Raw genomic sequence first — 26,722 nt, 5'->3', positions numbered from 1 at the left:
CACAAATAATGTGTTGTGTGTGTGTGTGTGTGTGTGAGAGAGAGAGAGAGAGAGAGAGAGAGATCGACATAGACAAGTCGAGTAAGAGTGCGCGTGAGAAAGAGAAAGAGAATGCCATGCCTCGTGGTCTTGTTGGGGACGATGGAAAAATCCAAACCCTAAAATCAAAAGAGATAGGGATAAAACGGTAGTTTATATATGATATTTTATAATAAAAAAAATGAGAATTTATATCAGATCGGGTTTTTATTGGTTCGGACTAGGGATCTGAAAATTTATTTTTGCATCCAAATCCGATCGAAAAAATTTAAACTTAAATCCGAATCCTATTTTTTTGGATTAGATTTTGAATAAAAGTCAGATCATTGCCAACCCTACTTATGGCATCAGTTCATGCTTTTGGATGCCACAAGGTGAGCTCAAGGACCTTTACTAAGATTTGAAATCTTAGAAGCTAGTAAGATTAGTCTCTCTAAAATGTTGATTTTTAAGTTGTTTTAAATCCATGTTAATATTTTTCCTAAAATGTTGATTTCCAAAGAGTTCTAAATACGTTAAAGTAAGTTTATTGTGCACTTAGAAAGGAAAGATAACTTCAACCTTCTGCCTTTGAAAAGAAAAGAAAAAATCACATTACATTATAAGAAACTTTAAAGTGCATAAAATAAAGATGGGAAGAAGGTAAAACCGTAAAAGGGGGCTTGAGGATATAACAAATACAAAAAAATAGAAAATAAAGTGTTTATTGTACCTTGATCTTCTTTTCTCCTTTTTTCTAATCTTCTTCTCGTTCTTGACTCTTAGAATGGTTGGAAAAATAAATAAACATAATTTTTGGAGCTTGGGAGCTTCTAAAAGGAGATTTTGACTGAATTTTGGTACTTCAAACGTGGTCCCATTTACCTTGAAATAGACTTCTATTTGTACACTTTTTAGAAGACAATTGGAGATAAAAGAGTGCAATTTTCCTCAAGTGCACAATATTTCAAAGAATACCTCCATGAATGACCCTTCCATAACCTTGGCATTGATGGTCATTTTTATGTTTTTGAGTTTCGCCTATCAAGATCATCAAAAGGAAAAAAGAATAAAAGTACATGAAGTTCTACAGAATTCTCTTTGAGGGGCGGGGTGTCAAGGTCCCTTGCCTTGTTCAAATTACATTGAACTCGGGGAGAAAAGACATTGCCGCTTAATCTTTTGGAGAATATTTGAAATGCCATGATGTCTTAACATAGATGATATACCCTTGATTCCAGTCTTCTCTCATAAAAAAATGAAAAATAACCTAAAAGCCCTTTATTTTAAATTAGCCTTTGATGATGAAGATGATAATGAGGTGGATGATGACCATGTTGATGCCATTATCATGGATTTTTAGGCCCAGTCAATTTTCATTCGTCTATTAGTAATACCAAGGTCAAGGGTATGCCATTATTTTCAAAACATTTGCTATCGCAAATATTCGTCAAAACATTAAGTTTTTACAGACAAGGGTTAGCCAAAAGGGAGAGAGAGAGAGAGATTGATCTCATGTTACAAACCAGTTACTAAAAGTCTTTTTTTATTAATATCACCTCACACTCTAAAATGGCCAACACAAACCAACGATATTGATGATTCAAATTGTCAAAATTGATTAATTAAATTGTTTAAATCAACTTTTGAATCCTGGATCTCAACAATTTGAATCATCATTCTCAATGATATATGTTCAAATTTTGAGATTGATGATTTTTACAATGTGTAGAGAACCATAGATTTTTTCCTTAGACACTATGTTCAACATGATGCAGATGTAGCAGTGTGCAGAAAATCATAGATTTGTTTCCTTGTATCTCAAGGGAAACATTATATGGTTCTCTTGACATTACCACATCAGCTCAGTGTTGAACGCAATGTTCAAGAAAGTCAATTTAGAACGACTCTAATTTTAATAATGTTTAGATAGCTGTAGAAATTTTAAAGAATATTATTCAAAAAATATTTCCATCGAATTCTAGGATAATAGAGTCCCATTTGCTCCTAGATCCCACTTAGGTGACATATAATGTCAATAATTTTATTTTGATTCATGGTCATTGCACGGAATTTAATTTAATTTATATTCTTATATCAAACTTGGGGACATTTAGATTCCAACCTACAACTGGTTGGATTACTGTAATAACAAAATCCCTTAATTTTAGCGTTGCAAACTAGACGTTTGGGATAAAGTAATGATGATGATGATTCTTTAGCCTTTTTGTAAATTAAGCCTCTAAAATTGTATTATGAAAGAATCGTGTTGGAGTGACCTTAAGATTGTACGTCATATATCACTTTCTTGTAATGCTTAAAATGGGTCGGGTTCGGGTCAGATATGAGTATATCCAACTTGTATTTTAAATCGACTTGGCTAAGTCGATGAGCTGAGTTGATTCCATAAAAAAGATGGGCTGGTTCTAAAAAATTTCTCATTGATCTTACAACTTTGTGGAGACGTGTTTTTAGTAAATATTGGCCTGACTAGATAAGTAAAAACTATAGTCTCAATTGATGCTCTTACATATTGAATCACTAAAACAATACCCATAAAAAGATTAAATTTGAATATTTGTTCTTCCATGGGAGAACTAGAAACTTTCCTCCTCTGAGAACTCTAACAACTTCTCCAAGTAGGCTGTCCCCAAATCTTGCAACTCCACAAACGTACAACCGTCTGATTCATATTAATTGGTCGTCTTTCATCTTCAAAGCCCCACCAAAACCTGCAATCGACCTTAATCCCTCTTTATTCAACTCTCCCAAATTCGAATTCGGCGCAAATCTTTCACTCGAAGTGGCAGGGAAGTTGAGTACAGCTTTAGTGCCTCGAATTCTAAATGCTGCCTTGTCATATGCCAATGCAGCCTCTTCAGCCGTCTCAAATGTACCAAGCCATAAACGTACCCCACGTCGTTGCGATGAGTCACGGATCTCGGCTGCATATTTACCCCAAGGACGGTATCTAACACCTATATAATGCTTCTTTCGAATTTGTCGTGTTGGCTCTGGACCTTTTCGATGTCGAATTGGATCTCTCAAGGAAGAAAATGAGTTGTTGATGCTCATGGCTTCTTGTAGGACATCATATAGGACCATGTCCTGTGAGTCATTCTCATTGAGAGGTAGTTCATTAGTTTCATGGAGTTCCCTCAAGGTCGATGAGCCTTGCAACGAAGGAAACATGGTCACTATGAGCTTTGCATAAGGTGGTTTGGTGGTCGTATTTATGAGAATTGTAGTAGAGAATAGAGGGAGCAGTTTTGGGTGCACGTAAGAAACGAAGGTGAGAGGAAACATGGCTGAAGACTGAAGACCAAAATTTTCAATTATCCGTTGACTGCTCCACCACTTTGACCTAAGTTTTCTATAATATTTCAAAAATACCCTTCATTCTATAGAGTGTGTTCACGTAATTATACTTGGTAAGAGTCGTGTTGGGGTGACCCCAACACAAACAGGAACACGGTGACACAATGACATGGTAGCGTGCGCATAATCATATATGTTTTTTCACGAATAATAAAGCATTTATGGTTATGTACCCGCCACCATGTCATTTGTGTCACTGTAGTGTTGGTGTTGATAAAATGTTGATGTGCTTGTTAATCAATTAATTAGGATCTGGTCGTTCGAATCATCTTAATATAGTTTGTGAATTAGTAGAATTTTATATGTGAATCATCCTTCACATTGACTCTTTCAAGATTCAATATGACTTACTTAATATTTTCTATATATCAATCAAGTTAACAAAATTCATCTGAGTCAACTACATTTTTCTAATTTCTGTTAAAATGATTATTTGTTTAATGACTTAAATGTTTATCTTTTTAATAAAATATGATCTTGTTATTAAGTATCTTCTAATCCAATATATTTTTATAAAAACAATGTAAATATATTTATATATATAATTTTAAATGGAGTTAAATGATTTATCTCATCCTACAAGAAATGACTCGGGCAAGTCAACTCGGTATTCGTTGAGAACCAGACAAGATCGAACACTTGAGTTTTAAAACTATGTTCATAACACGTGTGATACTTGAGAAAGTTCAGCAAGGGAAAATTTTGAAGAAAAAATAATTGAGAAAAAATAATAATATATTGTTACTTAACATAATATTAAACACAATTACAAAAAAATTTATTAAAAAAATATAAAAATAAAATTTTAAAGCTTTGTCAAATGTCAATAAGTCTGGGATTAAATCCCTGATTGAAAGAAGGGTAATTATAAAAGCACCCCATAAATTAATAAGGACTACTCACATCATAGCCGAATTATTTTGTCTTATATGTGTTCGTTTTTAAAATATGGGGAGAACTTTGTCACTACCAAAACAATGACCATTAAGGGCATTATTGTAGTTTATTATGAATCTAATGGGCATTCAGTTAATCGTTCACTTTGGTGATAGATTCAGGGAACCAAGTTGTTGGGTGACCTGGGCAGAGTGACCTCATGGATGAGATCTTCCATTTTTTTTTTCTTGCGGACGACGCCAATCCAACGTTCTTTGTCTGGATTCGTTGGAGGCCCCATTCCCATTCTATCTTCAGCGGCAGATTATTCAACGATTTTTTTTTTTTCTCTCATTTAGGTTGGACTTAATAAAATTAAATCATTAAATATAAGGAAGAGAGTTTCGACCAGTTGACCGCACGAATTTATAAAGGGAACGGCCACCAAGTTCATTTTTGAACTAAAAACGTAATTTATTTATATTTTTATTATTTATAAACCGATTTTTAATGAGATCAATGTATGTGTCAGTGTCTGTGCTTAGAAATTAGAACTTGGGTATGTGATATTGTTAAGAGTGCTGATTTAATAACTCAACCTGACAGCACTAACGTGGCAGGTGGAAGAATCGTGGATTTTTTTTTCTCGAGATATATAATTACACATGTTTTATGAGAATGTGTAATTGTATATCCCGAGAAAAAATCTACGATACTTGCAGGGTACATGTCATTTGAGTCACCCTGTCAGGTTGAATCGCAAAAGCATAACATTATTGTTAATCCAATAAACTTTACCAACTAACTTAGTTGGCACGGACAAATAAATAACATAAAAGAGGATAGGTATAATTCTCATCCAAATATGCTTAATTTTAATTATATAAATTTATTTTTAAGAATAATGATTTTCTAATTAGAAAGTCTTCACTTGATTAGTTGTGTATCCTGAGAAAAAAGATCTATGGTTCTAAGACCATGCCACATCAGCCGAGCGAAGACTTTTTAGTTAGAAAATCAGTACTCTCTCACAAAAATTGAACATAAGGACTAGAATTAAGCTAGTTGGCATATGCGTATGATTCATAATTGTTATTGATTAATCATAATTATGTAAATATATCAAATTTTAAAATGTAGAGCTACCGTATTATATGAAAACCCTAAGTTTGATTCACAATATTTCCTCCTAGGTTGGAGATTTCTTTGTTATAAAAGATATGGGATATATAAATGGTTATCCCATGATTAGAGATCAGATAAAATCTCTATTTTGGATATTAAAAAAATTTCTTGCATTTTTAGGCTGAAATTACAGGTTTTTATGCTCTTATATCATAATTCATAACCGTACTATATCCAAACAACATTCTCGGGTCTAGAAATCATTATCAATAGTCTGATCTTGAGAATCTAATAACCGAAACCAAACGCCCATCATTGTTTTTGTTTCAAAATTTCCTCTTTCCTCTAGAATAGCTTCCCATTGTGGCAAGCGTTACTTCAAACCCTGCATGTTGACATTGTCTGTGTTTACTGCGAGGATTCATGGGGTGTATCTTGTTTTCATAAATATAATTTTAGTATTTTTAGAAATAAGTTTAGATGCTTTAGTAACATGGATGTTAAGTTATATTATTATGTATAAACATATAAACTTAATTTAAAACTTACAAATCTGTCAAATAACACAAAGTTGGTCATGACCATAACAATCACTGCTCCCTTATGTATCTTATCCTAATTACTGAGGTCGACATAAGGAATCATGTTTCCATCATGCCCAATTTAGAGAATAAATTTTTTTGTGTTGGAGAAATATGGGATTTATCTCAAAAGATGGTGGAAGTGGTATTGTAAATGTCTTTAGTCCCACATCAAATAGAAATAAAGAAATAATGTAACTCTTATATGGAACCTCTCACATTGTGCAATGAATGTAGGTGAGATATATGTAAGTCCATAATTTGGTCCCCATACTCCATAAATCAATTAACCAGGCGCATATTCGCGGTCAAGGCATGCAGAGGGATGCAATCGAAATAGTCACAACCAAAGGGAGTTTTCTATAGACATGGGTGTGTTTTCGAATAGCCACTTCAAATGGACATTTTCACCAATCATGGTAGTCTTGGTTCTAACTCTGTAAATTCTCATCTATTCCCTAGTTTGCTTCATCAAATTTTTCGAGTTTTTTTTGCTTCGTGTCCTTTGTTTTTCTTGAGATTTTTTGTGTCCTTCAAAATACAATCACAATACAAGTTTTTTGTACGTGTACACTTGGAGTGTTTTCTTGTACACATGTGAAGAGAGACTGTCAGCACATTATGGGGACGGAATTTGTCTTAAGGCTACAATATCAAATACAAGCCTCGCTTTGTTCTAATCTAGAATTACATCCGATCGGTATTTATAAGTTACTTATTTTTGGGTATTTTATTTCACCTTCTTTTTTATCTATATTTTATAATCTTACAACACAAGAATTTTAACTGTTTGAATGTCCCAACAATTTAGGATAGGAAATTAAATTGTAAGTTTTGTGAATTAATACCTGTATCGAATCTCCAAAAATGTTTCAAGAGTATCAAACTTGATATTTGCATAATAAAATACTAAAACAATGCTACTTAATTTCATGCATGATTGCCCATCCGCAAATCATAAGATTTCATCAGTTGCATAGTTGTCTTTTGTGAGCAACGATCACATTCCTTTGTCCCATAATTTTCTGTTGTCATTTCCATTCATCTGGCTGTATTGATCTACAAACATTGAAAAGAGAAGGAGAAAATGTGATTAAAGCTTTGAATCTAAAAAAATTAACAAATTTATGCACATAACAACCCCTATCTACATGTAAGGAGTTTTTGTTTTACTAATGGAGTAAAACATTTTCCATCTCCTAATATGAATTCTAATGCTTCTAAATGGAGGAAAAGGATTCGTTCCGAAGGCCCGGATTTTTAACATGTGGCACAATCTTGTAGGCCCACTGAAAATCAATGATTAACACTCCATTTCTGCTCGATTGGTTGATTCTAGCTAATTGGATTTGAGAATTTTTCATAATATGCTTGGAACCCACCTACAAGCCTATTTATAGAGCTTATCAATAAAAATAATTTTGTAACCCATTCAATAGAAATCACTAATAAAGTTTGTTGTGAGATGTCTAGTATTCTTATTGGGGTTGGACTTCAAGAGGCAAGGTAGTATCACAAGAGATCTTTCCCGATGCGGAGTGGGTTTGGGGGCAGCACCTTTGAAACAATTTTTTTGTTGTATATATTGTATTTTCGAGTAAGATTTCTTTATGTTTTTGCCCTATGGGATTCCTTGTGGTTGTGGACAAGGAGTATGTAATCTTTATTGTTGATAGTGGATTTTTCACCTTCTCCTCTCTGGAGGTAGGTAATTTGTTGAATCACGTGAATTTTGTAGTTTGTTTTGTTTTTATCTTTACTCTTGTTACACTTCGCACAACAAAGTCAGTTCTTGTTGCGTAAGACCACCAAATTGTGGGCCAACATTCATCAGTCCGTGGGTCCCAAAGGTGAAAAATACTGCAATTTCAGATAATTTTCTGGGGTGTGGACCATCTAACAGGGGTTGAATAATCTTACCTTGATTGGTGCTCCACGAACGTCTGGCCCACCCATGGAAGCTTGGTCCACCCTTTGTAAATCTGCAAAGATAAGATCAGCTCAATTAGTGATTTCTAGCCATTGATTGGTCATTGTTAATTTTTTATAAATGGTTTTATGTCCATATCGGTGGGTAGGGCCACAAAAGTAGCCCTCTCAGCATGAAGAAGAGTTTGTTTTATGGTAGGAGAAAAAGCTTTTTTTTTTATTCTTTTTCTTTTTGTTTGTTTAATCTCCTACTAAGAATTCTAATCATTGCTATTATAATGAGAGAAGGTAGAGTAGAAAGTGGTTGGACAACAAAATTTAGATTCTAAAACTGCACCCCCCCCCCCTACCTAAACATTTAAACTTAATATAATCGGAGTCATTTTGGTCATAAACCAAGAAAACTACAATTGCATGTCCCAACACCACCTTGGTTAGTTTTCGAAATTACAAAAATATTTATGTAATCTTCAAAATCACCCTTTAATTAATTTTTAAATTACAAATATGCCCTTTAGATAAATGTGCGTTTGCACATGCCACCTTCTAGTTCTTATTAATAGAGGAACCTTATTCACAGGTCACCAAAATTTTCCCATGTTGCACATTCTTCTTCTTCTAGTCCCACCTATCATCAATATTCATCTCTCTATGCATGAACCTATACCATGGTTTTAAAAATCGTTTTGATGTCTCGTCTTGTCCATGAAAGAGACCGAGTCATCTTCGACAAGTTTTCTGATACATTTGAGACGTCTCATTCAACAATGAGAAAAATGAATGTGGGTTTTAAATCTTGTCTAATACATTGACTTGTCCGCCCGTCTCGTTGTTGGGTGATACCAAGACGACTCAGAAGATATGTCTCAGTCTGGACAAGTTTTGAAACCATGACCTATACCCAAAAAAAAAAAAAAAACTTGATTGGTTGATTCAAGCTGTTGGATTGTGAAAATTTTCATGGCTGGCTTGCAACCAACCCACACGCCTATTTAGAAGGCCCATCCAAAAAAATCCTAGCCCATTAAGTAGGAAAAAATCTCTAATCAAGTTAATTTTTAGTGTGTTGGTCCACCAAATTGTGAGCTGACATTCATTGTCACATGGACCAAAAGCAAAAAAATTGCTACTCATATATATTGTTTTGTGTGGACCATCTAGCCCAAGGACTGAATAATCATACCTTGATTGGCGAAGTTTGGCTGCTTGCTCCCATGAATATTTGGTCCACCAATGCTTGGCACACCCATGAATGATTGGTCCATCCTTGGTAAATCTGCATAAATAAAAGATCAGCTCCATTAGTGATTTATAGCCATTAGATAAGATTCTTTTATTTTTATAATGGGCTTTAGATCCATATGGGTAGATGGGAGGGTGGGCTTTAGGTCCAAATGTGAAAATGGTTACATATCTAAAATAGCCTGACATAACACTCGAAGTCGTAATCGAGTGTGGAAAAAACCAAAAACTGTTATTTTTCTTGAGATACGAGTGATATTCATCAGACAGTGGACCCAAGAAAAAAAAGATGATCCTCATTCAGCTCATTTGTGTGTGTGTGTGTGTGCGCGCGCACCATCAAGCCCAAGGATTGAATAATCATACCTAGATTGGAGTCATTGGGGTGATGGCTCCCACGAATGTTTTGTCCACCAATGCTTGGCCCAACCATGTTTACTCCACCCTTGGCAAACCTGCATAGAGAAGAGATCTGCTCAATTACTGATTTGTAACCATTAGATTTATTTTTATTTTTATTTTTATAAATTATAATGTCATCATCATCAGATAATTGAAAAATCTTACCTAGATCGACATCATTCAGGTGCTCTAAATTTTTTGGAACCAAGGTATTCGAGCCTGGAAAAAACTTTGAAGCGGGCAACCCGTTTCAAAATTTTCACATGGCTTGCCTAAGGAGGTAATCCAAATATTGATAATAAAAAAGTAGGGTTGTGAAATAAATACAAAAAAAACAATGTGTCATGATGCAAAGAGGGTTCTACCGAAATTTTGAAGCAGGTTGCCCACTTCAAAGTCAGACTATTCAAGCCTCTTAAAGCATCTGATTAATCCTCAGGGCATGTGTAGTCCCCTCCCTCACATGCATCCAGGGATTCGAACTCAAGATCTCCATGGGGTCATGGCCATCTGACCAACCCATAGTTGGTGGACTTAGCTTTTTTTCTTAATTAGAGAAAATCTCTTATATTCCCAGACTTTTAGATTCCTATGTATTGGTAAAGTTTCTCATTTGAGAATCCCTAGGGACTATCCTCTCATCTCAGTTGTTCTTTTGATGAAAAGCCTTAGACAAAGTTAGTATTTTTCCCTAAATTCTCGAAGCCCAAGTATGAAAAAAATACCAAATTCACTCAAAAAGGGCATTGCGAAGGAAGGAAGGAGTGGATCAAAACAAAAGCAAAAACAAAAACAAAACATGAAATACATGAATTTACCTCCAAAATAGAAATGCTGATAAAGAACACTATTGATGACATTTTGAGAATCTCTCCAATGTCTTTCCTTCCCATGGTCTTCTACTTGAGAATTATAATTCCCATGATTTTGTAATTGATGATTATAATTTTGTGGAGTTGGTTCTAATATAGACATCCCATTGAAATTATTAATCTCCAACCCAATTCCTTGTCTTCCCCTCTCATGCTCTTGTACATGAGAATCACAATTTCCTTGAGAAACATAATTTAAGGGTATTGATTCTGATACCAAGTTCACATTCATATTGTTACTCTCAGTAATTGGGGTTCTAATTCCACCAATTCCATTATCACCATTCCAGCCTAGCAATCATTTGGTGCGATTAAGGCATCATTAGCTTCTTGTTGATTTGTCACTTTATTACACTAGGTGAAAATCTCAAATTTGTATCAAAAAATTTGTTGGGCCTGGCCCGTCGAATTTAAAATCCAAAACTCCGTGGCCTTTCAATCACGTTTTCATTTCACTGTAGATCTCATCTCTCTCTCATGGATCGATCGACTTCTCACAGTCTCTCTCTCTCGGTCGATCGATCGATCGACCTCGCTCTTTCTCTTTCTCTCTCTCTCGATCGATCTCTCCATCGATCGATTGACCTCTCCATCGATCTCTCACAGTCTCTTTCTCAATCGATCTGTCTCCTTCGATAGATCTCATCTCCCACTCTATTTGATCGATCGATCGATCTTGATCGAGAACTTTTCGAACGCTAGTTATCAGATTTGTTTCCAAAACTTGTTTCAAACCCTAGGTATCAATAGATTTGGCTCTGAAAATCAAAGCATTTTTTATCGATAAAGACGTGAATGAGGGGTATCTGAAGATCGACTACAAAAGACAAACGATATGCAGAGTCGTAGAGATCGACTAAATGATTTCATTATTCTTGTATGTTCAACTGATCATTAAACTCTATTTTTGTTTCGTTTCTATGGTATTGAATTTCAAATCTAATCATTAAGGTATGATCGAAATTTCTATTTTACTATTTGATTTGAGTATTCTAGGGTTTGTATCGTAGAGATCGGACCGGGTTTCATTAAATTTTAGTAGAAAAATGGTTGAAATTCAGGTTTTGTAGGATTTTCTTATTTCAGATTTTTCTTAGTTTTCTTATTTTGGTGGAAATCTTGTTTGATAAATTTTAATTTTAAAGAGAAATCTCTTTGAATTTCCAGAAATTTGAAGAGAGCTGCTTCTCATTACTTGTTCAGGTCTCTCTCTCTCTCTCTCTCTCTATCAATTTTGCAAGTTTTTTTAGTGGTCTACTGTTGCAGGCAGACTATTTTACCTTATTTGTGTTTCCTATAGTGACAGAGATTTGCCCATCTGATTTCAGGGAGAATGTGGACCTTCTTGGACTGACCCGAGTTGGGAGTTGTAGAGTTCAAATTTTCAAGGTTGAGATAGATCTCGTTGCTCATATAACACTGTTTACAAGGTTCTGTTTCTCAATTTTTATGATCTTATAAAGTTTTTTATTGGTTCTAGAATCAATTTTGTTTCGATTTAAGTTGTAGTTTGGGGCTTCCACATAGTTCAATGTTGATGAGATTTAGGTCTAATATTGTTGAATTTGCTTTTGTTTAAAATTTTCTTATGCCATATTTTTGTTTTGTTGTAGGTTGTGGTTCCATATAGTTCAATGTTGTTGGGATTTTATTGTTTGGTTTAATCTTGTCTTATTACTGATTTATGAAATTTGTATTTACTTTGGGGGTTCCTTTGTTTGCTTGGTTAATATATTGTTAAGACTATATGATCAGTTTAGAGCTTACCTTGTTAGATGAATCTATGTGTGGTGGCATAGTAAAAACAATTTGCACTTTAGGAGTGAGAGGGGTCTAGTGATTCCATCGACATTTATGGTTAAACATGATTTTAATGATAAACTAATAGTCTAACACTTATTTACCTTTCTCTTTTGAAATTTGATAAGTTAACATTTCCCTTTGTTTCATCCATAATGATTTGGAAAGAAATTACTGAAAGAACTAACCCTTAAACTCTTTCATTCACATATATTCTTTAGTATGTGAATCCCCTTTGGCATTGACAAGGTCAAAAGCTTTAGAGAGCCACAAGAAGAAACTAGAATAGTTTCAAATTTACTAACAGTCATGTCAGAAGTTGAAGGAATGGACCCATTCGACGACTTTTGTGGTCACCCTCACTTAACCAAGTTGGATCTGAACTACGATTCAGATCAATTCTTATGAAAATCTCGATGAGTAAAGGTAGAGAAAGCCAAAAAGCAAAGGCAAACTTGCCCATACTTTATCTCACGTTCTCCCACCACCTTTTCCTTTGACCTCAACTGTGGGGGGCTCATTAGATTATTTTAGGTCTTCTTTAGTGCAAGGACAGGTTAACCTTATTTATTCACATGCTCCAAATCTCTGTGTGTGTGCGTGCCACCATTCCAAACCCTTTGGTTGCATCCATTTTGCTATACAACATCAGGCTTGGATACTTCCTTGATGTCTTCAGCTTATGACTGAAAACCCATGCAATACTTCCATGGATTTTTGTGTGTGTTGGGGGGGGGGGGGTCATTAGTTTTTTGTTTTTGCTTGTCTAGTTTTACCATTAAAGTATTCAATTTGTTCCTTATACTACTTTATTAAGCAAATAAGTATATTGGTTCCTCAAAATAATGCTCTATTTCAGTTCAAGATTTCGTTAGATTGTTGGCTGTTGAGGGTTGTGCACATCCTACCTGTCATTATTATAAAGATAATTGATGGATTCACAAAAGGAGTAGGGTTCCACTCATTACAAAAAACTATTACAAGATGTTCTATTTTTCGGTAACTAGTATTATAATACGTGTTGTAAGCTTGGAACCCTCCTTTCTGTTGTGTCCTGTTTTATTTATATCTAAATCAAAACCAACCCAATCAGTCATTGTAGCCACCAATCATCTTCAAAGCCTTAATTCTATCTAAAGCAAGTCTTCTTGTAGATAGAGATGATTTTGAGAAGTTGTTATTCTGTGAATATAGGTAGTTTTCAGGTTTGTCTTTCTACTCCAAATCCATGATGGTTAATCCTGGATCAGAATGCCATTATGATTGAAACTATGTTCATAATCACAAGAAAGTCTTGATTTGAGGATGTTGTGAATGATGGTCATTGTATTTAGTAAGAAAAATTCTAGAGCTTTCAGGGTATATTTTAATATGTGGAAATTTTATTTATTGTAGGGGTTCTCTTATATATTGGGTTAGTCTTTTTTTCTTTTGTCTGTTATTTCTTTAATTGTTCAATGCAATTGTTGAGGTTCAATGGAGCATTCTGAAAACAAGTTTTAAAATATTTTATCAAGGCAATGTATCCATCAAGAAGACAAAACTTGAGATTATCTTGACTGAGACATTGTGAAACATTCAATGCTGCGGGTTCAATCTCAGACAGATCTTAATGTCTGGGCATTTTAAGGTTTGAAACTCAACCACATGAGGCAAAGTTCTAACTTTGAAAAACCCTTAGAACTAAGGCCCATACAAATTGAGTCTCTTCATCTATGGTTGGATAGGGAGTAAAACTAGTAGCTTTGCATAAATAAATGGAAACCCACTCCAGCCATTTGGCTCAGTCTGCATTTTAAATGGTGAGACCAATTTGTTATAAAACTTTCTCTGCTGTATTCACTAAAGGTGATGTTGGGTCTTCAAGGTTAGTTATGATTGTAATGAATTAGTGAGCTTTCTTAGGAAGTCTGTTTGGATTCTTAAGAGACATCAAAGCCAAGGCATCCCAATTGGTTTGAAAGGGGTGACTTTACCAGCACTACCTGAGGTGGCAAAATGGAAGACCTCGTGTCTGCCACATCAGCTGCTATGTGTAATTAAAATCCCACTCAAAGCTTAGAAGGGAAAGTTCCTTATAATTTTGTTTGGAGTAATATGTCTTACTTTTACTTTTATGAAGAAGTTAGGAAGGCTATTGTTTCAGGTGTATTACATTGAATTTTTGTTTATTATTTTGCTTTGAGGTTTTTCTTTTTGTTGAGATTTGCCTAGGCTCTTAATGTGATAAATAATTTCTTTTTCTCCAACCATGCCTGAGCTAGTGCGTTCTGCTAAATTAGTTGTAGAGAATGGACAAACTCAAGGCCGTAATGAGTCCTACGTTAAGCAGTTGGCCATGGTTGAACCATCCACAAATAATGATACACATATTTCCATATTTTTATTACGTAGGTTATGACTTTAGCATTGATTACTCTTTTATGAATCTTTGGGCTAAATTGAAAATTTATTGGCCATATACATCTAGATTTACTATGTTCTGTTTTACAATCCCCTTAAAAATTGACAACTATATGATTTTGTTCTCCATTCTCCTCCTTCAGAGTTTACTTGAATCTTTAGTAACAAAATTTAGAAGATCTTCTCAAGGCCATCATTTTCTACTTGAAATCTAGTCGGTGAATTCATGCTTTGGTAAGTCTGATTCTGCGGCGAACAACATTTTACATGCAAGTCAGGAAACATTTGGAGTACCATACCCTACTTCTGATCACTCATTCAGTATATCCTTCTTGCTTCTTCAGAAATCAAAACTAATATTCTTTTTCTTGATGATTAGAGAGAGTTCATTATTTGGTGGGTTTTTCCGGTGCACAACAGGATTGACCTATCGATTTGGTAAAAACAGGGTTGTTAATACACCTCTTTGCGAACAGGTATTGTACGACCTCATTAACTTTAGTTGTTGAAAGAAGTGCACTTTTACAGTAATTCTAGTCATGCTTTGAAGTCAAAATTAAAGAATTGGAGTTGCAGCGAAAAAAGAAAGAAAAGGAAAGAAGGAAAAAAGAAGCAGATGTGGCAGCAAGAAAAAGGCAACGGGAAGAAGACGAATGGATGTTTGTGAAGATTTTGAGACTTTCAAAGAGTCTCATGATATTGAAAAGGTGCGAGTCTAGAACAGTGGCAATGTAAGGCAAATCCAAACCTTGAGAAAAATAAGAAAACGATAGAGCGGAGAGAGCCAGAAGAGATCAAAGGCATCACGACCATTTGCTTCTGATTGTGATTTATTTCTAAACAATTATATGACTCAATTTCATTTGTAAGTGCCCAATTACTTCAATCAGAGCTTGTTTAGTAATGGAATTTCAATATATAATATGAATTTTGAGTTTAGTTTAATTTAGAACTTGTTTTATGATTTTTGTTTTGTTTTATATATTTTTCTGATTTTTTTATATTACTATTCCGTTTATTGTTATTGGTGAATTAGAGGACCGCTCTATTGTTAAACCTCCATATTTGACGGTCATACTCTATGGATTTTTTATTTTTATTTTTTTAAAGCTCATTTTTCAATAATTTGATAGTTTAGGGCCGTCAAAAAAAAATTTCCACAAGAAAATATTTGACGGGATGGTCCGTCAAATTTCTCAAAATTTGACGGGCTGTGACTGTCAAATATGGGCTTTTTTAAGCTTCTCGACCAAATTCATATATTCCCCATAACAACCTAGAACCGGATTAATTTTTCGTAACTCTGCTTCCCATATAAGTAATTTACAGTATCGCAATGCTCTTCATAAGTTTCGAATTCCTCCAACATTTTGGTAATGTTGCTTACACCAAACAACTTGTGCACAGCTAGAAAATCTTCCTTTTTCTTGGGGGTAAAGAAGGGTGCAAGTATGCACGGTGAACATTTCTTCATTTGATTTTTGCCTGCTGCACATGCTTGGTGGTTTACCGCCGCGATATTCATAAGTATCTTAACCTGAATTCACATATTACAATAATACCTCATAAGAAATATGGCACATTCCACACATCATCATCAAGATAGTTACATCTAACCGTTTAAATTTAGAAGTTTGTTCACAGTTCATTTTCAAACACTTGATTAGAGTATAAAAATAAGATTTTTTGTTTTTTCAAATCTAATCTAAATCATGAATAAAAGATGACTGAGTTGTTGTTTTTATTAAATGCGATGTTTAATGGTTCTACTCTCTAATTTTTTGCTAATTAAACTGAGAAAATTTGCTCAATGCGCCCCATCCGCTTGACATGTGGCGCAAAAGACAAAATCAACAAAGAGAATTTCTCTCCCACCTAATCATCCTCTACCCAAAAATTTCAATTTTGAGATTTTAAATTTTGAAAAGGGTGGTCAGACACCATGGATCGTTGTCAGCACAAGAGCCTTCTAGGTTTCATGAAAAAAATCAGATTCAAAAGAAAAATAAAAAAAAATATTATTATTTTTAGCTTGATCAAAGTTTTTAAAAGTGGATGGTCAAATTTAAAAATTAAAATTTAACATTGAAATTTTTTTTTATTTATTTGTAAAGTTCATAGAATTTTCCATAACGTGACATGACGAAGAAATTTTCTTTTTTCATTGTGGATGAGGAAGAGAAATTTTCTCTCTTCTTTATTTTGCCTTTTTTTAACCAAGTCGTACTGGAGTAACCTCAAGATTGACCTTATTTCACACTTTCCAGGCATGGAATGGAGGTGCGCTCATTACCCTAGATGCTTTTTACTCGTATCTCAATGAAAAATCTATGATTCATACACACCTCCATGTCATGAAAGTGTGAAACGAGCAGTCAATCTTTAAGGTCAAACGACTGTGGAACTAAAAGAAATATGCATGTTCTAATACTACGACATAGATAAATTTAAAAAGCACGCACAAGTAAATTTAATTCAATAATATAAACATCATTCAACTAACAAACACAAATACCAGATACCAAACAATTAAAAAAATCAGAACAACAACAAGAAACAAAAAACAAACAGTCCAAAAGATTATTAAAAAAAAAAAACCCAAAACAATTAAAACAGCAAACATGTTAGAAAAAAGAAAAAAAATTAATTAAAAAAGTTTGAAAACAAGAACAAAGAAAGAAATTCATAAAACAACCAAGAATGAAAACTTAAAAAAGAATAAAAGAAATCGAATGAAAAAACAAGAAAAACATAGAGTAGTGCTAAACTATGCACATTCCACAAAAATTGAGTGTATTTTTTTTTAATCACTTTAGTATTATTCGAAAACAAAAAAGAAACCAAAAGAAAACGATTTAAAAAACAATTAAACAAAAATTTTGAAAAACGAAAAAAGAAGGGATAAAAAAAATTAGAGGAGAAGAAAAAGAAGGAAAGTTAGTACCTATTACACTTCCTACGAGAGAAACTTGCATGTGTGCCTTCACCTTCACCTTCAATGCCAAAGAGAGAAGAAAGATTAATAAGAAACTAAAGGAAAAGAAGAAGAATTGGAGAAGTAGAAGGAAGATAGAAAATAGAAGATAGAAGAAGATGAGATAAACAAGGAAACCTAAGAAAAAAAAACCGAGAACGGAAAAAAGCAAATATAAACAAGCCGTAATTTCAACATGCACTCCCCATATTTTGGTTAATATTATAGATACCCCTGTGTTTTGAAACTTATGACATGCCTCCCTTGACCTCTCTTCTCTTTCTTGACTAATGAAATATGCCCATATGCCCTCATCTTTGACGTGGCATGTACTAAAAGAGTCTGTAAGCAAAAAAATCACTCTTATGTAATCCAATATTATTTAGCTAGAGAACTTTTATTGTCACATCAACTTGTACTAATGTCACACCAATTTCTACGATGATCATTAAAGAATTGCACACATTTGGTGTGACATAAATAGAAGTTGGTGTGGCAATAGTAGCTCTTGTTTATCTAAACTTTTTGAAACTTTTTTTCTATAAATATTAAACTATATATAATTTATTGTAAGAATTCTGTGAGTCGTTGAATGTGATGACCATGAGATCTTTTTAGTCAAATCATTAGTCAATTAGTGTCCTTTATTAGATTTTATACTTATATTGCTTTTGAGTTAGAATTTGCAAAAACTTCTACTTTTACTGTTTTAAGAGTTTGGATAATATTCTACATGTGTAAAACCCCGAATTTTCGATTCGTATCTCAAGAAAAAAAATAAATAATGGAATTTTGAAAAAATCTTAAAAGTGAGACTTAGGGGTAAAATTTTAAAATGTTTCTGATCATTTTTAATAGAATCTGACCTCACCATTAGATTCAAAATGATCAAAAAATATACTTTAGCCTGTAAGCACGCTTAAATGCGAGTCCAAACATAAAAGTTGTAAAATCCTTGATTATCGAGTCGGACCAAGCAAAAATAGTGATTTTTTGTTAAAGCAAAAATTATTAAGATTCGATTACACCATTGGGTTCGTAACAAAAAATTATTGAACATGAAATATTTACTTGTCATTTTTGGAGTCCAAAAAGTCAAATTATCATTAAAAACAAAAACGACGTTAATTTTAGAGTCACATTGGGTCAAAAATGCAAATTTTTATTAGAGATAGGATTTGTAGAAATTGAATACACCATTAGATCCGGAATAAAAAATTAGAAGAAATAGAGTATTCATTCATCACTTTTGGAGTCCGGATGGCCAAGTTATCATCGATCGAAACAATAGGCAAAATATCGATTTCGTGCCAAGATTTATATAAATAATTTTTTTTTTAATTTTTTCACTATTCACCTTCATTTTAAAAGACCCAAAATCAGTCACAAATTTTAAAAAAAAATTATTTTTTTTTAAATTTTCAACCTCAGATCTGTGACGAACGAGCCGTCATTGACGACCGACATAGAAGAGAAAAAGGTCTGCAGCTTCGACATCTACAAAACCCACCCAAGATCTCTTCGTTTCATCTTCTCTTTCGTCCCGTATCGTCAAAAATCAACCGTATGTGATGGTGGGGTATCGTAATTTCGACCTCAGATTTTATCTATTTCAGAGTAAAACCGTCATCCATCGTAGAAGGGAGAAAGGACGAGAAACTACCAGGTTAAACTCAAAAATTAGTCGTCTCGAAGTCTGATCCATCTCCATTTCCGTGTCGATCACCTCGATTTCTACGCACGTATTTCAATTCCGTCGCCTAGAGATTGTAAGGAACTCTCAATTTCTATTAGTAACTGTAGATTGTGAAAATTGCATTTAGGATTTTATTAAAAATTTGTGGTGTGTTTCCAAAAATTTAAAATTTAATTGGTTATTTCAAATTCACACCAGAACTTGCATATTTGATATGTTTAATTGTATTTTATAATAAATTATACATGGGTAGGATATTTCACCGGGTTTTATATTAGTCAGTTGGGTTATGGGCATTGCTCGGACCCCATGTTGATAAAAGTTTTGTAATTTTTCAACTTAATTGAAAAAAAAAATTAAATTTTGAGGTTTGAAAAAATGATTTAATATTCAATGAACTCAAATTGAGTTGATGAATATTATGAAGTGGATATTTTATTTGAAAATTTGAAAACGATAAAAAATAAAAAAAATGGTATGAAACGGTAAAATGTCAGAGTCACACCTGAGGGGTGATGTCTGCATTTTATATTGTTGTATTGTGTGTAAGTTGGTGAATGAATATCCAGGGATAATATTACTAGTTGCATGTTTATTTACTTTCTGTTAGCCCGATGCGCTGTTTACTTTTCCATTTTGTTATTTATTTTAGGCCGGATAACCACACTTGCATGGTAGGAAATTGGATATCCATTCTCAATCTTGTAATATTAATTTCTATTTTATTTTCAAATGAAAATAATATATATATGTAACTATTTTGTGAGTTGTTAAAGAGTCTATGAATACCTGAAGGGATAGTGCGTCATATCATCCGGAGTGGTGTACTATCCTGGGATGTACGGTAGGGACTACCAAGTTCATATGTAGTATGAGACGCGTATGAGAGTAGAGTCACAACTGGAATCTAGGTCATTCTTCTCTATCTTTACCAGTAATCTTGTAATATAAATGTGGTCGTATACGAATGGTTTGTTTATTTAGGAATCACATGCACGCCTGATAGACATAGACGAAGATGATTAGTCAGTGATCACTAACAATATATAGTAGTCGAACGTTCTGACATATCGAAAAGAGACCCATTACTTACGGTCAATTCAAACGATCAGCCTGAACCGGATAAATGGTCAACCAATCGTGGTAAGTGCAGTGACTGGCCACAAAATCAGGAACTAAAAGTCAAAGAAGAATTGTAACATCATGTCCCGATTGGGAGCGATCCAGTCGTGAATCCCAACTCTCTAATTTTAATACTCCACCATAGTATATTATGTATCTATTGTCTTACTTCGATATATAAAATGAAATACATGTTTAATGTTTCTATTTGGTCGATTAGATTTGGATATAAAGAAAATGTTATAGTGAGTACTGTTGATTGATGTAATGTCAGTTTTAAAATGTTTAGTTGCTCATCCCTGACTATATGTACCAGTTAATCGTAGTTTCTTTTATAAAATTTTGCATATGTTAAAATGATTTAGTATGTTTATTCGTTCATGTTAGGAGAGGTTATTGGTAGAAATTGTTTGCTTCCTTACTAGGTAACAATTGTTACTCACCATTTCCTTCTCCATTTTTTTTTAGTTTAAGATCCGAAGCTTGGCGATGCACGTGTAGAAAATGAGTGAGGATTATCTGGTGGGTCAGATAAACAATCAGAATTCGTCACCTGATGAGTATTGGGGCTACACCCATCTAGTGGTGTTAGTTTGTCTAGGTAGTATTATGGATTTTGTACTGAGCGTTGGGAATTTTGTTAGAGTGAGGAATTTATGTATAATCATGTATATAAATTTCTTCTTCCGCGCTCTAATCTATCGTACGTTATTAGATATATATAGGCTTCCGCTAGTATTATATTTTGTATGTATATGTGCAGGATTGTATGTCGTTTATCAGGTGCAGGTTGAACACCTTGGAATGCTAACATAAATAGAGGGGACCATGCCGAAATTTCAAGACGTCACCTTGTGCCTTGAGATCTGACATGGGACTTTGTGTTAGCGTTTGGCAGGGCGCCACAACATGAGTTAAATAATCTTACGTTACTCGCCTCTCTATTTTTTTTCCCACGTGGAAAATATTTTAGCTGTTGGGTTTGATAATGTGTTGTACGGTAATGGAAGATTCACGTGTTTAGCAAATCTTTGATCAACGATTTTGGTTATGGCATATGGTAAGTACCTAAACTTTGATTCTTAACAATATGGATAGGTTCTTGAGATATATACATGATTCTAAATCCTATTAAGAATTATAGATTAATGGTTATGTTGAAGATTTGTATGCTTAAAATCTAACAGGAAACCCTCTCCAAGGTTGAATTACTAGAGGGAAAGATTCAAGGGAGGAAGAAAGAGAGTGAATCACTATTAAAATTGAACAACGAACAGAGCACAAGCACTATACATGTCCTTGAGAGTCTTCTAGAGACCAAACTAATGGCTTGAGCATAGGCAAACAAAGGGCAAGCACCGTATATGTTTTGAAGGGTCATTGATATGGAGATGAATTCTCTAAATTATTGTAAAATTAAGGTTTGAGAACAGCAGTGGCAGCCTAAAAAAATCACTCTTCAAATGATCCAACAAGCCCACAAAACATCAAATATCCGGACTTTAGAAACCTTCTGGATATTTGATTGAATTTGCTTTCAAACTGTAAGGATTGCTTTTGCTGCTTTGAAAGATTAATGATACAGCTTTGCATTTCTAATGTCTGGATATTTGATGTTTTGTGGGCTTGTTGGATCATTTGAAGAGTGATTTTTTTAGGCTGCCACTGCTGTTCTCAAACCTTAATTTTACAATAATTTAGAGAATTTATATTTTACAAATTAATCTCACTTCCAAAATGTAGAGTTCAGCTGGCTCCCAAAATAAAGATCTCGAATTTTGATCAGATTCAAAGACTAGTCAAGTGGTCCACCTCATTCCATAAAAATTGTCAAATTAATTGGATCTTTATTGGAACCCGATTCCATGATACATAATTTGGACCTTAATCTAACTTTTTTCTCTGAAGATAAAATAATTTGGATCTGTACTTGAACTAGATGGCTGAGTTGAAGAAAGCCTATTAAAAATAAGGAACTTAAATTGCCACCAACTTTTACTAAGAGCACACCAAGATGTGTGCTAATTCTTTGCTGATTTCATATGAATGGGAGTTCTCTTAGCAAAAAAAATTGGCTTGGAAATAGAATCTCTCTAAAATTATCAATAAATTTATCTTCACGTCTTACGTTTATTATATGAAAGTATGTTTAATTTATTGTTGCACAAGTCATTAGTCACATAAATTTTAATTTTTTTAATTAGAAGAAATCAATTTGACGACTTAAAGAATGATCCTACCATGGTTTAATTAATTTGATAAGTTTTTGGTCCCAATTCAATCTTAAATCACTGAAAGCAATGACAGATTGTAAGATCTCATATTTTATTAAAATATTAATTAATTAATATTTTTAGTTAATCTCTAAGGATGATCTTAAATCTCGTCCGATAGGTATCGTCCACCAATGAGACAAATAGACAAGTCAAACGTATTGGACGAGATTTAAAATCTTGGTTCATTTGTCTCATTGTTGAACAAGATGTCTCAAACGTATCAAAAAACTTGTCCGAGACAATATGTCAAAACGAGTTTTAAAACCGTATCTCTAAGTGATCATACAACTTTCAATTATATTAAATTTTTGTTAGTTGGATTGCATTAGAATTGTAAAAAGATATCAGTGAGTCATAAATCTCAAACAAGACTCTATTGGACCAAAAGAACAATTGTTTAAGAATCCTTTTCCACGGAAATGTATCATTAATCTTTGTCTAGGGAAATGTATCATCACTATTAATGATACATACGGTGAACCACCAAAGCATGTTTCCCTGATAACATCTTCCGTGGTCCTTACTTAAAAACCCTATTTAGTTATATTGAGGCTAGTAATTTTATCAAACCCTTTTATTTGATTGTTAAAGTTGAATGAGTGATTTAATAGTCCTAATAAATAATAAATAATAAAAAATAAAAAGAAAATCTTTCAACAATCCATCATTTCCGTGGCATAGGAACAATGTCGCACCATGGCATATTGACAAATTAATTATATTTTTTGCATCATAAGATAAACACATTCAAAACTATATATATATAGACCAAATACAACACAAAACACAATACAAGTTCACAGTTGGTAATTCATTATAACATTAACATCAATATTATTGATTATACTTCATACTCTCTAAACAAATTTGTGAAATCCTTGGCTCATTTTGTTGTTAGAAGCACAGGTTGCCTAGTCGACGCCTTCGTGGATTTTGATTGAAAATTTTGATAACGTGGAATATTAATATTGCCCAAAAGAATCCCACTGGAAATCCGACCCATGTGCCTTCCCACAAAAACCATGGCTCATTCTCCAACTCCTCTGCCCCATAAGCTGGTGGACTCATTGTGTGACATGGGACCTGGATTTGTTTCCCACACAACCCCTTGTTGTTGGCGTAAGAATTGAGATCGTTCATCGTGTCCATTTGACCACCCTCTGGAATCTGACCCTCAAGTTCATTATTGCTTACATCCAGCTTTGTAAGCTGTTTGAGATTCTTGAATGTTTGTGGAATTACACCGTAAATCTCGTTATGTGATAAATCTAAACTCTCAAGATTTTCCAACCCTCCAAAGCTTGTAGGGATGCTCCCGGAAAGTTTGTTATATGAAATGTTGAGTGATTTAAGAAGCTTAAGATGACCCAAAGAAGATGGGATCTCACCAGACAACTGATTTCTTGATAAGTCTAGCATGTTATACATATCTAGGGTCTTGCTAGATAGACGTTGAACCATGCTCTTCCAATTTACGTCTATGCCACTTCCTGTCATAAAGGGCGGTGGGGTGGAACTGCCCCTAGAGAAACTTACATGATAAAAATGATCAAACACCTTTTTCATCCCAATGAGATTACCAAACATCTGTGGGATTTCTCCGGTGAGATTGTTTCCAGAAAGGTCAAGGATTTGAAGGTAAGTTAGATTGGATAGAAGTTGAGAGATTGACCCATGCAAGTAATTTTCCCTTAAGATTAGAACTTTTAAGTTTGAGATTTGAGAGAGGAAGTTTGGTACCTCACCTGAAATTTCATTGTTATGGAGATCGAGGTATTGGAGGTCTTTCATTTTAGTCAAATTCTCTGGTAGGTGGCCTGAGAATCTGTTTTGGCCAAACTTGATTGTACATAAATTTCTTCTACCGTCCATCGGAAGTTCACCAGAGAATTTGTTGGATGAGAGGTCTATGTACAACAAAGAAGGCAATTCAGGAATTTTATCACCTGAAAAGTTGTTATTGGAAACATCTAGATATTGTAAATCGTACATTCTTCCCATGGATATTGGCAATGAGCCAGATAAGTTATTCTGAGCCAACAAAAGAAATCGAAGATGAGTCGAGTCGCCAATGCTCTCTGGAAGTTGGCCGATAAAAGTGTTGTTTGAAAGATCAATGTAATATAGATTAAATTTGAAAATATGAGGTGAGAGAGAACCTGTGAGCTTATTGTTGTAGAGAATAATATCAAAAGGATTCAAATCAAGAAACCATTGAGGGAGTGTCCCTTCCAATTCATTATCACTTAGATCCAGTGAAAAAAGATCTTTCTGGTTTGATAGCCAATTGGGAAATTTTCCGACAATTCCACAGGATCCCAAGTGTAACATTCTCAACGAAAATTTAGGTTTGATCTTCGAGTAATTGCCACTCAAATTGAGTTTGTTTCCTCCAAGAAACAATTGCCAAAATCCCTTAAGTTCAAATAACTCCAACGGAATCCCTCCTGTAAAAAAAAAAAAAAAAGATAAATAAATTATTATTTGTTAAATCAACGATTAATGGATTTCCGAGTTAATAAAGAGTTACTGAAATTTTACCTGATAATTTGTTGTTGTTGAGGAGTAAAACAGAAAGGACAGACAAATTCCCAAAAGATGTAGGAATTCCACCGGTTAAGTTGTTGTCCATGAGGTCCAAGTAAGTAAGGTTGAACAAGTTGCCCATTTCAATTGGAATATCTGATGAAAGAAAATTGTTTCGAAGGCTCAAGTATTGAAGTTCCCTCAGATTCTGCCAAATTGATTTTGGGATTCCATCTGTTATTCTATTATCACTGAGATCCAACTCAAGAAGCTTCGATAAGTTGCCAATTGATGTTGGGATTCCACCTGTTATTCTATTACCATTGAGATACAACTGAAGAAGGTTTGACAAGTTTCCAATTGATTTTGGGATTCCACCAGAAAAGACATTATTCCTGACTTTCAAATAATGCAATTGATTGAGGTTTCCAATCTCGTTAGGGATCTTTCCAGATAGTTGATTATCGGACACATCCAATTCTCTCAAGTTTAAAAGATCTCCCACTTGACAACTTAGATTTCCACTTAGTGAATTCCCATGCAGATAAAGGAATTTTAGATTTCTAAGACCAAATATTTCAGAAGGAATGGAGCCGTAAAAAAAATTATTACACAAGTCGAGAAAAACCAACCTGGTCAGATTGAGAAATCCATTTGTCGGAATTTCACCATAAATTCCACTATCAGATATATCCAGATGGGTCAAGCTTCTTATATGGAAGAGTGGTGTCAGAGTTGCGGCATTCAAATTTACAGTAATGAAGGAGAGATCAAGGCCTTCAACTGGACTTGATGACAACCGAGTAGAACAGGTTACCCGCTCCCATTTACAACAATCAGTAGTAGTAGTAGTTGTTGTATTGGAAACCCAAGAGCCTAAGTTGGATGCGAGCAATAAGCTGTTGTTATGATTTGCAAGTAATATGGATTTGAATTGGAGGAGGACTTGTTTATGATCTTCAGGACAGCATTTACATAGACTACTTATGAAGAAGAAGAATAAAAAGATGCTCAAATAAGAAGAAGAAGAGCAATAATGATGGAGTTGTTGTGGTTTTGATTCGGCCATGGATTGATGGATTTCTTTCTTTCTTTTGATCTACTTTCGCAAGTGAGGCTTCAGCTTTAATAACAATTGAAGTCAAGTCTTGCCTTGGGGTTAATTTAAAAAAAATAACTTTTTGACTGAAAGTCGTTGCGTGGTTTCCTTGAAATAATTTCACTTATCTTTCCACATTCCAAGTTTTGTCATGACTTATGAAAAGAACTAAGAAAAACAAGATGGGTTCATATTCAGATTACAAGATGAATTCGAAATAATTTTTTTTTTTAAATTAATTATTAATTATTAATATTTATTTAAAATTTAAATTAATAGATACATACTACAATCACAATATCTCATCTTATATTTAAGTGTACACATTGAAAGTGTGTTCTAGATTGGTCGGCTTTGAAATGCACTAGGCAGAGTTTTGAGTCTATCCCAATCAAATTGGTTT

At 33.9% G+C, this 26,722-nt stretch overlaps 2 protein-coding genes across 12 annotated transcripts; one reads left to right on the top strand and one right to left on the bottom strand.

Annotated features, from left to right (window-relative positions):
• Window positions 1–10,461: 10,461 nt before the first annotated feature.
• LOC147390472 (uncharacterized) lies at window positions 10,462–15,571 on the top strand. Of its 11 annotated transcripts, XM_086458473.1 has the most exons (5): window positions 10,867–11,300; window positions 11,591–11,626; window positions 11,752–11,853; window positions 15,006–15,102; window positions 15,203–15,571. In XM_086458473.1, exons 1-5 carry the CDS (start codon window positions 11,284–11,286, stop codon window positions 15,359–15,361), a joined length of 411 nt encoding a protein of 136 aa, XP_086314599.1. In that variant the 5' UTR covers window positions 10,867–11,283; the 3' UTR covers window positions 15,362–15,571. The 11 variants fall into 11 exon arrangements, 2 of the variants coding, with proteins under 2 accessions (XP_086314600.1, XP_086314599.1); XR_015182800.1 differs by lacking the exon at window positions 15,006–15,102 and adding an exon at window positions 14,770–14,860 and having other exon boundaries at window positions 10,483–11,626; window positions 15,103–15,571; XR_015182797.1 differs by adding an exon at window positions 14,770–14,860 and having other exon boundaries at window positions 10,483–11,626; window positions 15,006–15,571.
• Window positions 15,572–23,432: 7,861 nt separating this feature from the next.
• Window positions 23,433–26,308, bottom strand: LOC147390471 (uncharacterized). The gene is made up of 2 exons (XM_086457260.1): window positions 25,236–26,308; window positions 23,433–25,141 (listed from the first exon to the last, which is right to left on the bottom strand). The coding sequence occupies exons 1-2, from the start codon at window positions 26,287–26,289 to the stop codon at window positions 23,589–23,591; spliced, it is 2,607 nt and encodes an 868-aa protein (XP_086313386.1). The 5' UTR covers window positions 26,290–26,308; the 3' UTR covers window positions 23,433–23,588.
• Window positions 26,309–26,722: the final 414 nt, after the last annotated feature.

This window comes from Akebia trifoliata, chromosome 11 (assembly GCF_017979445.1).
Source record: "Akebia trifoliata isolate Shusen 1 chromosome 11, ASM1797944v1, whole genome shotgun sequence".
In the NCBI taxonomy this organism is placed as follows: Eukaryota; Viridiplantae; Streptophyta; class Magnoliopsida; order Ranunculales; family Lardizabalaceae; genus Akebia; species Akebia trifoliata.
This window is presented reverse-complemented; position numbering and strand designations above follow the sequence as displayed.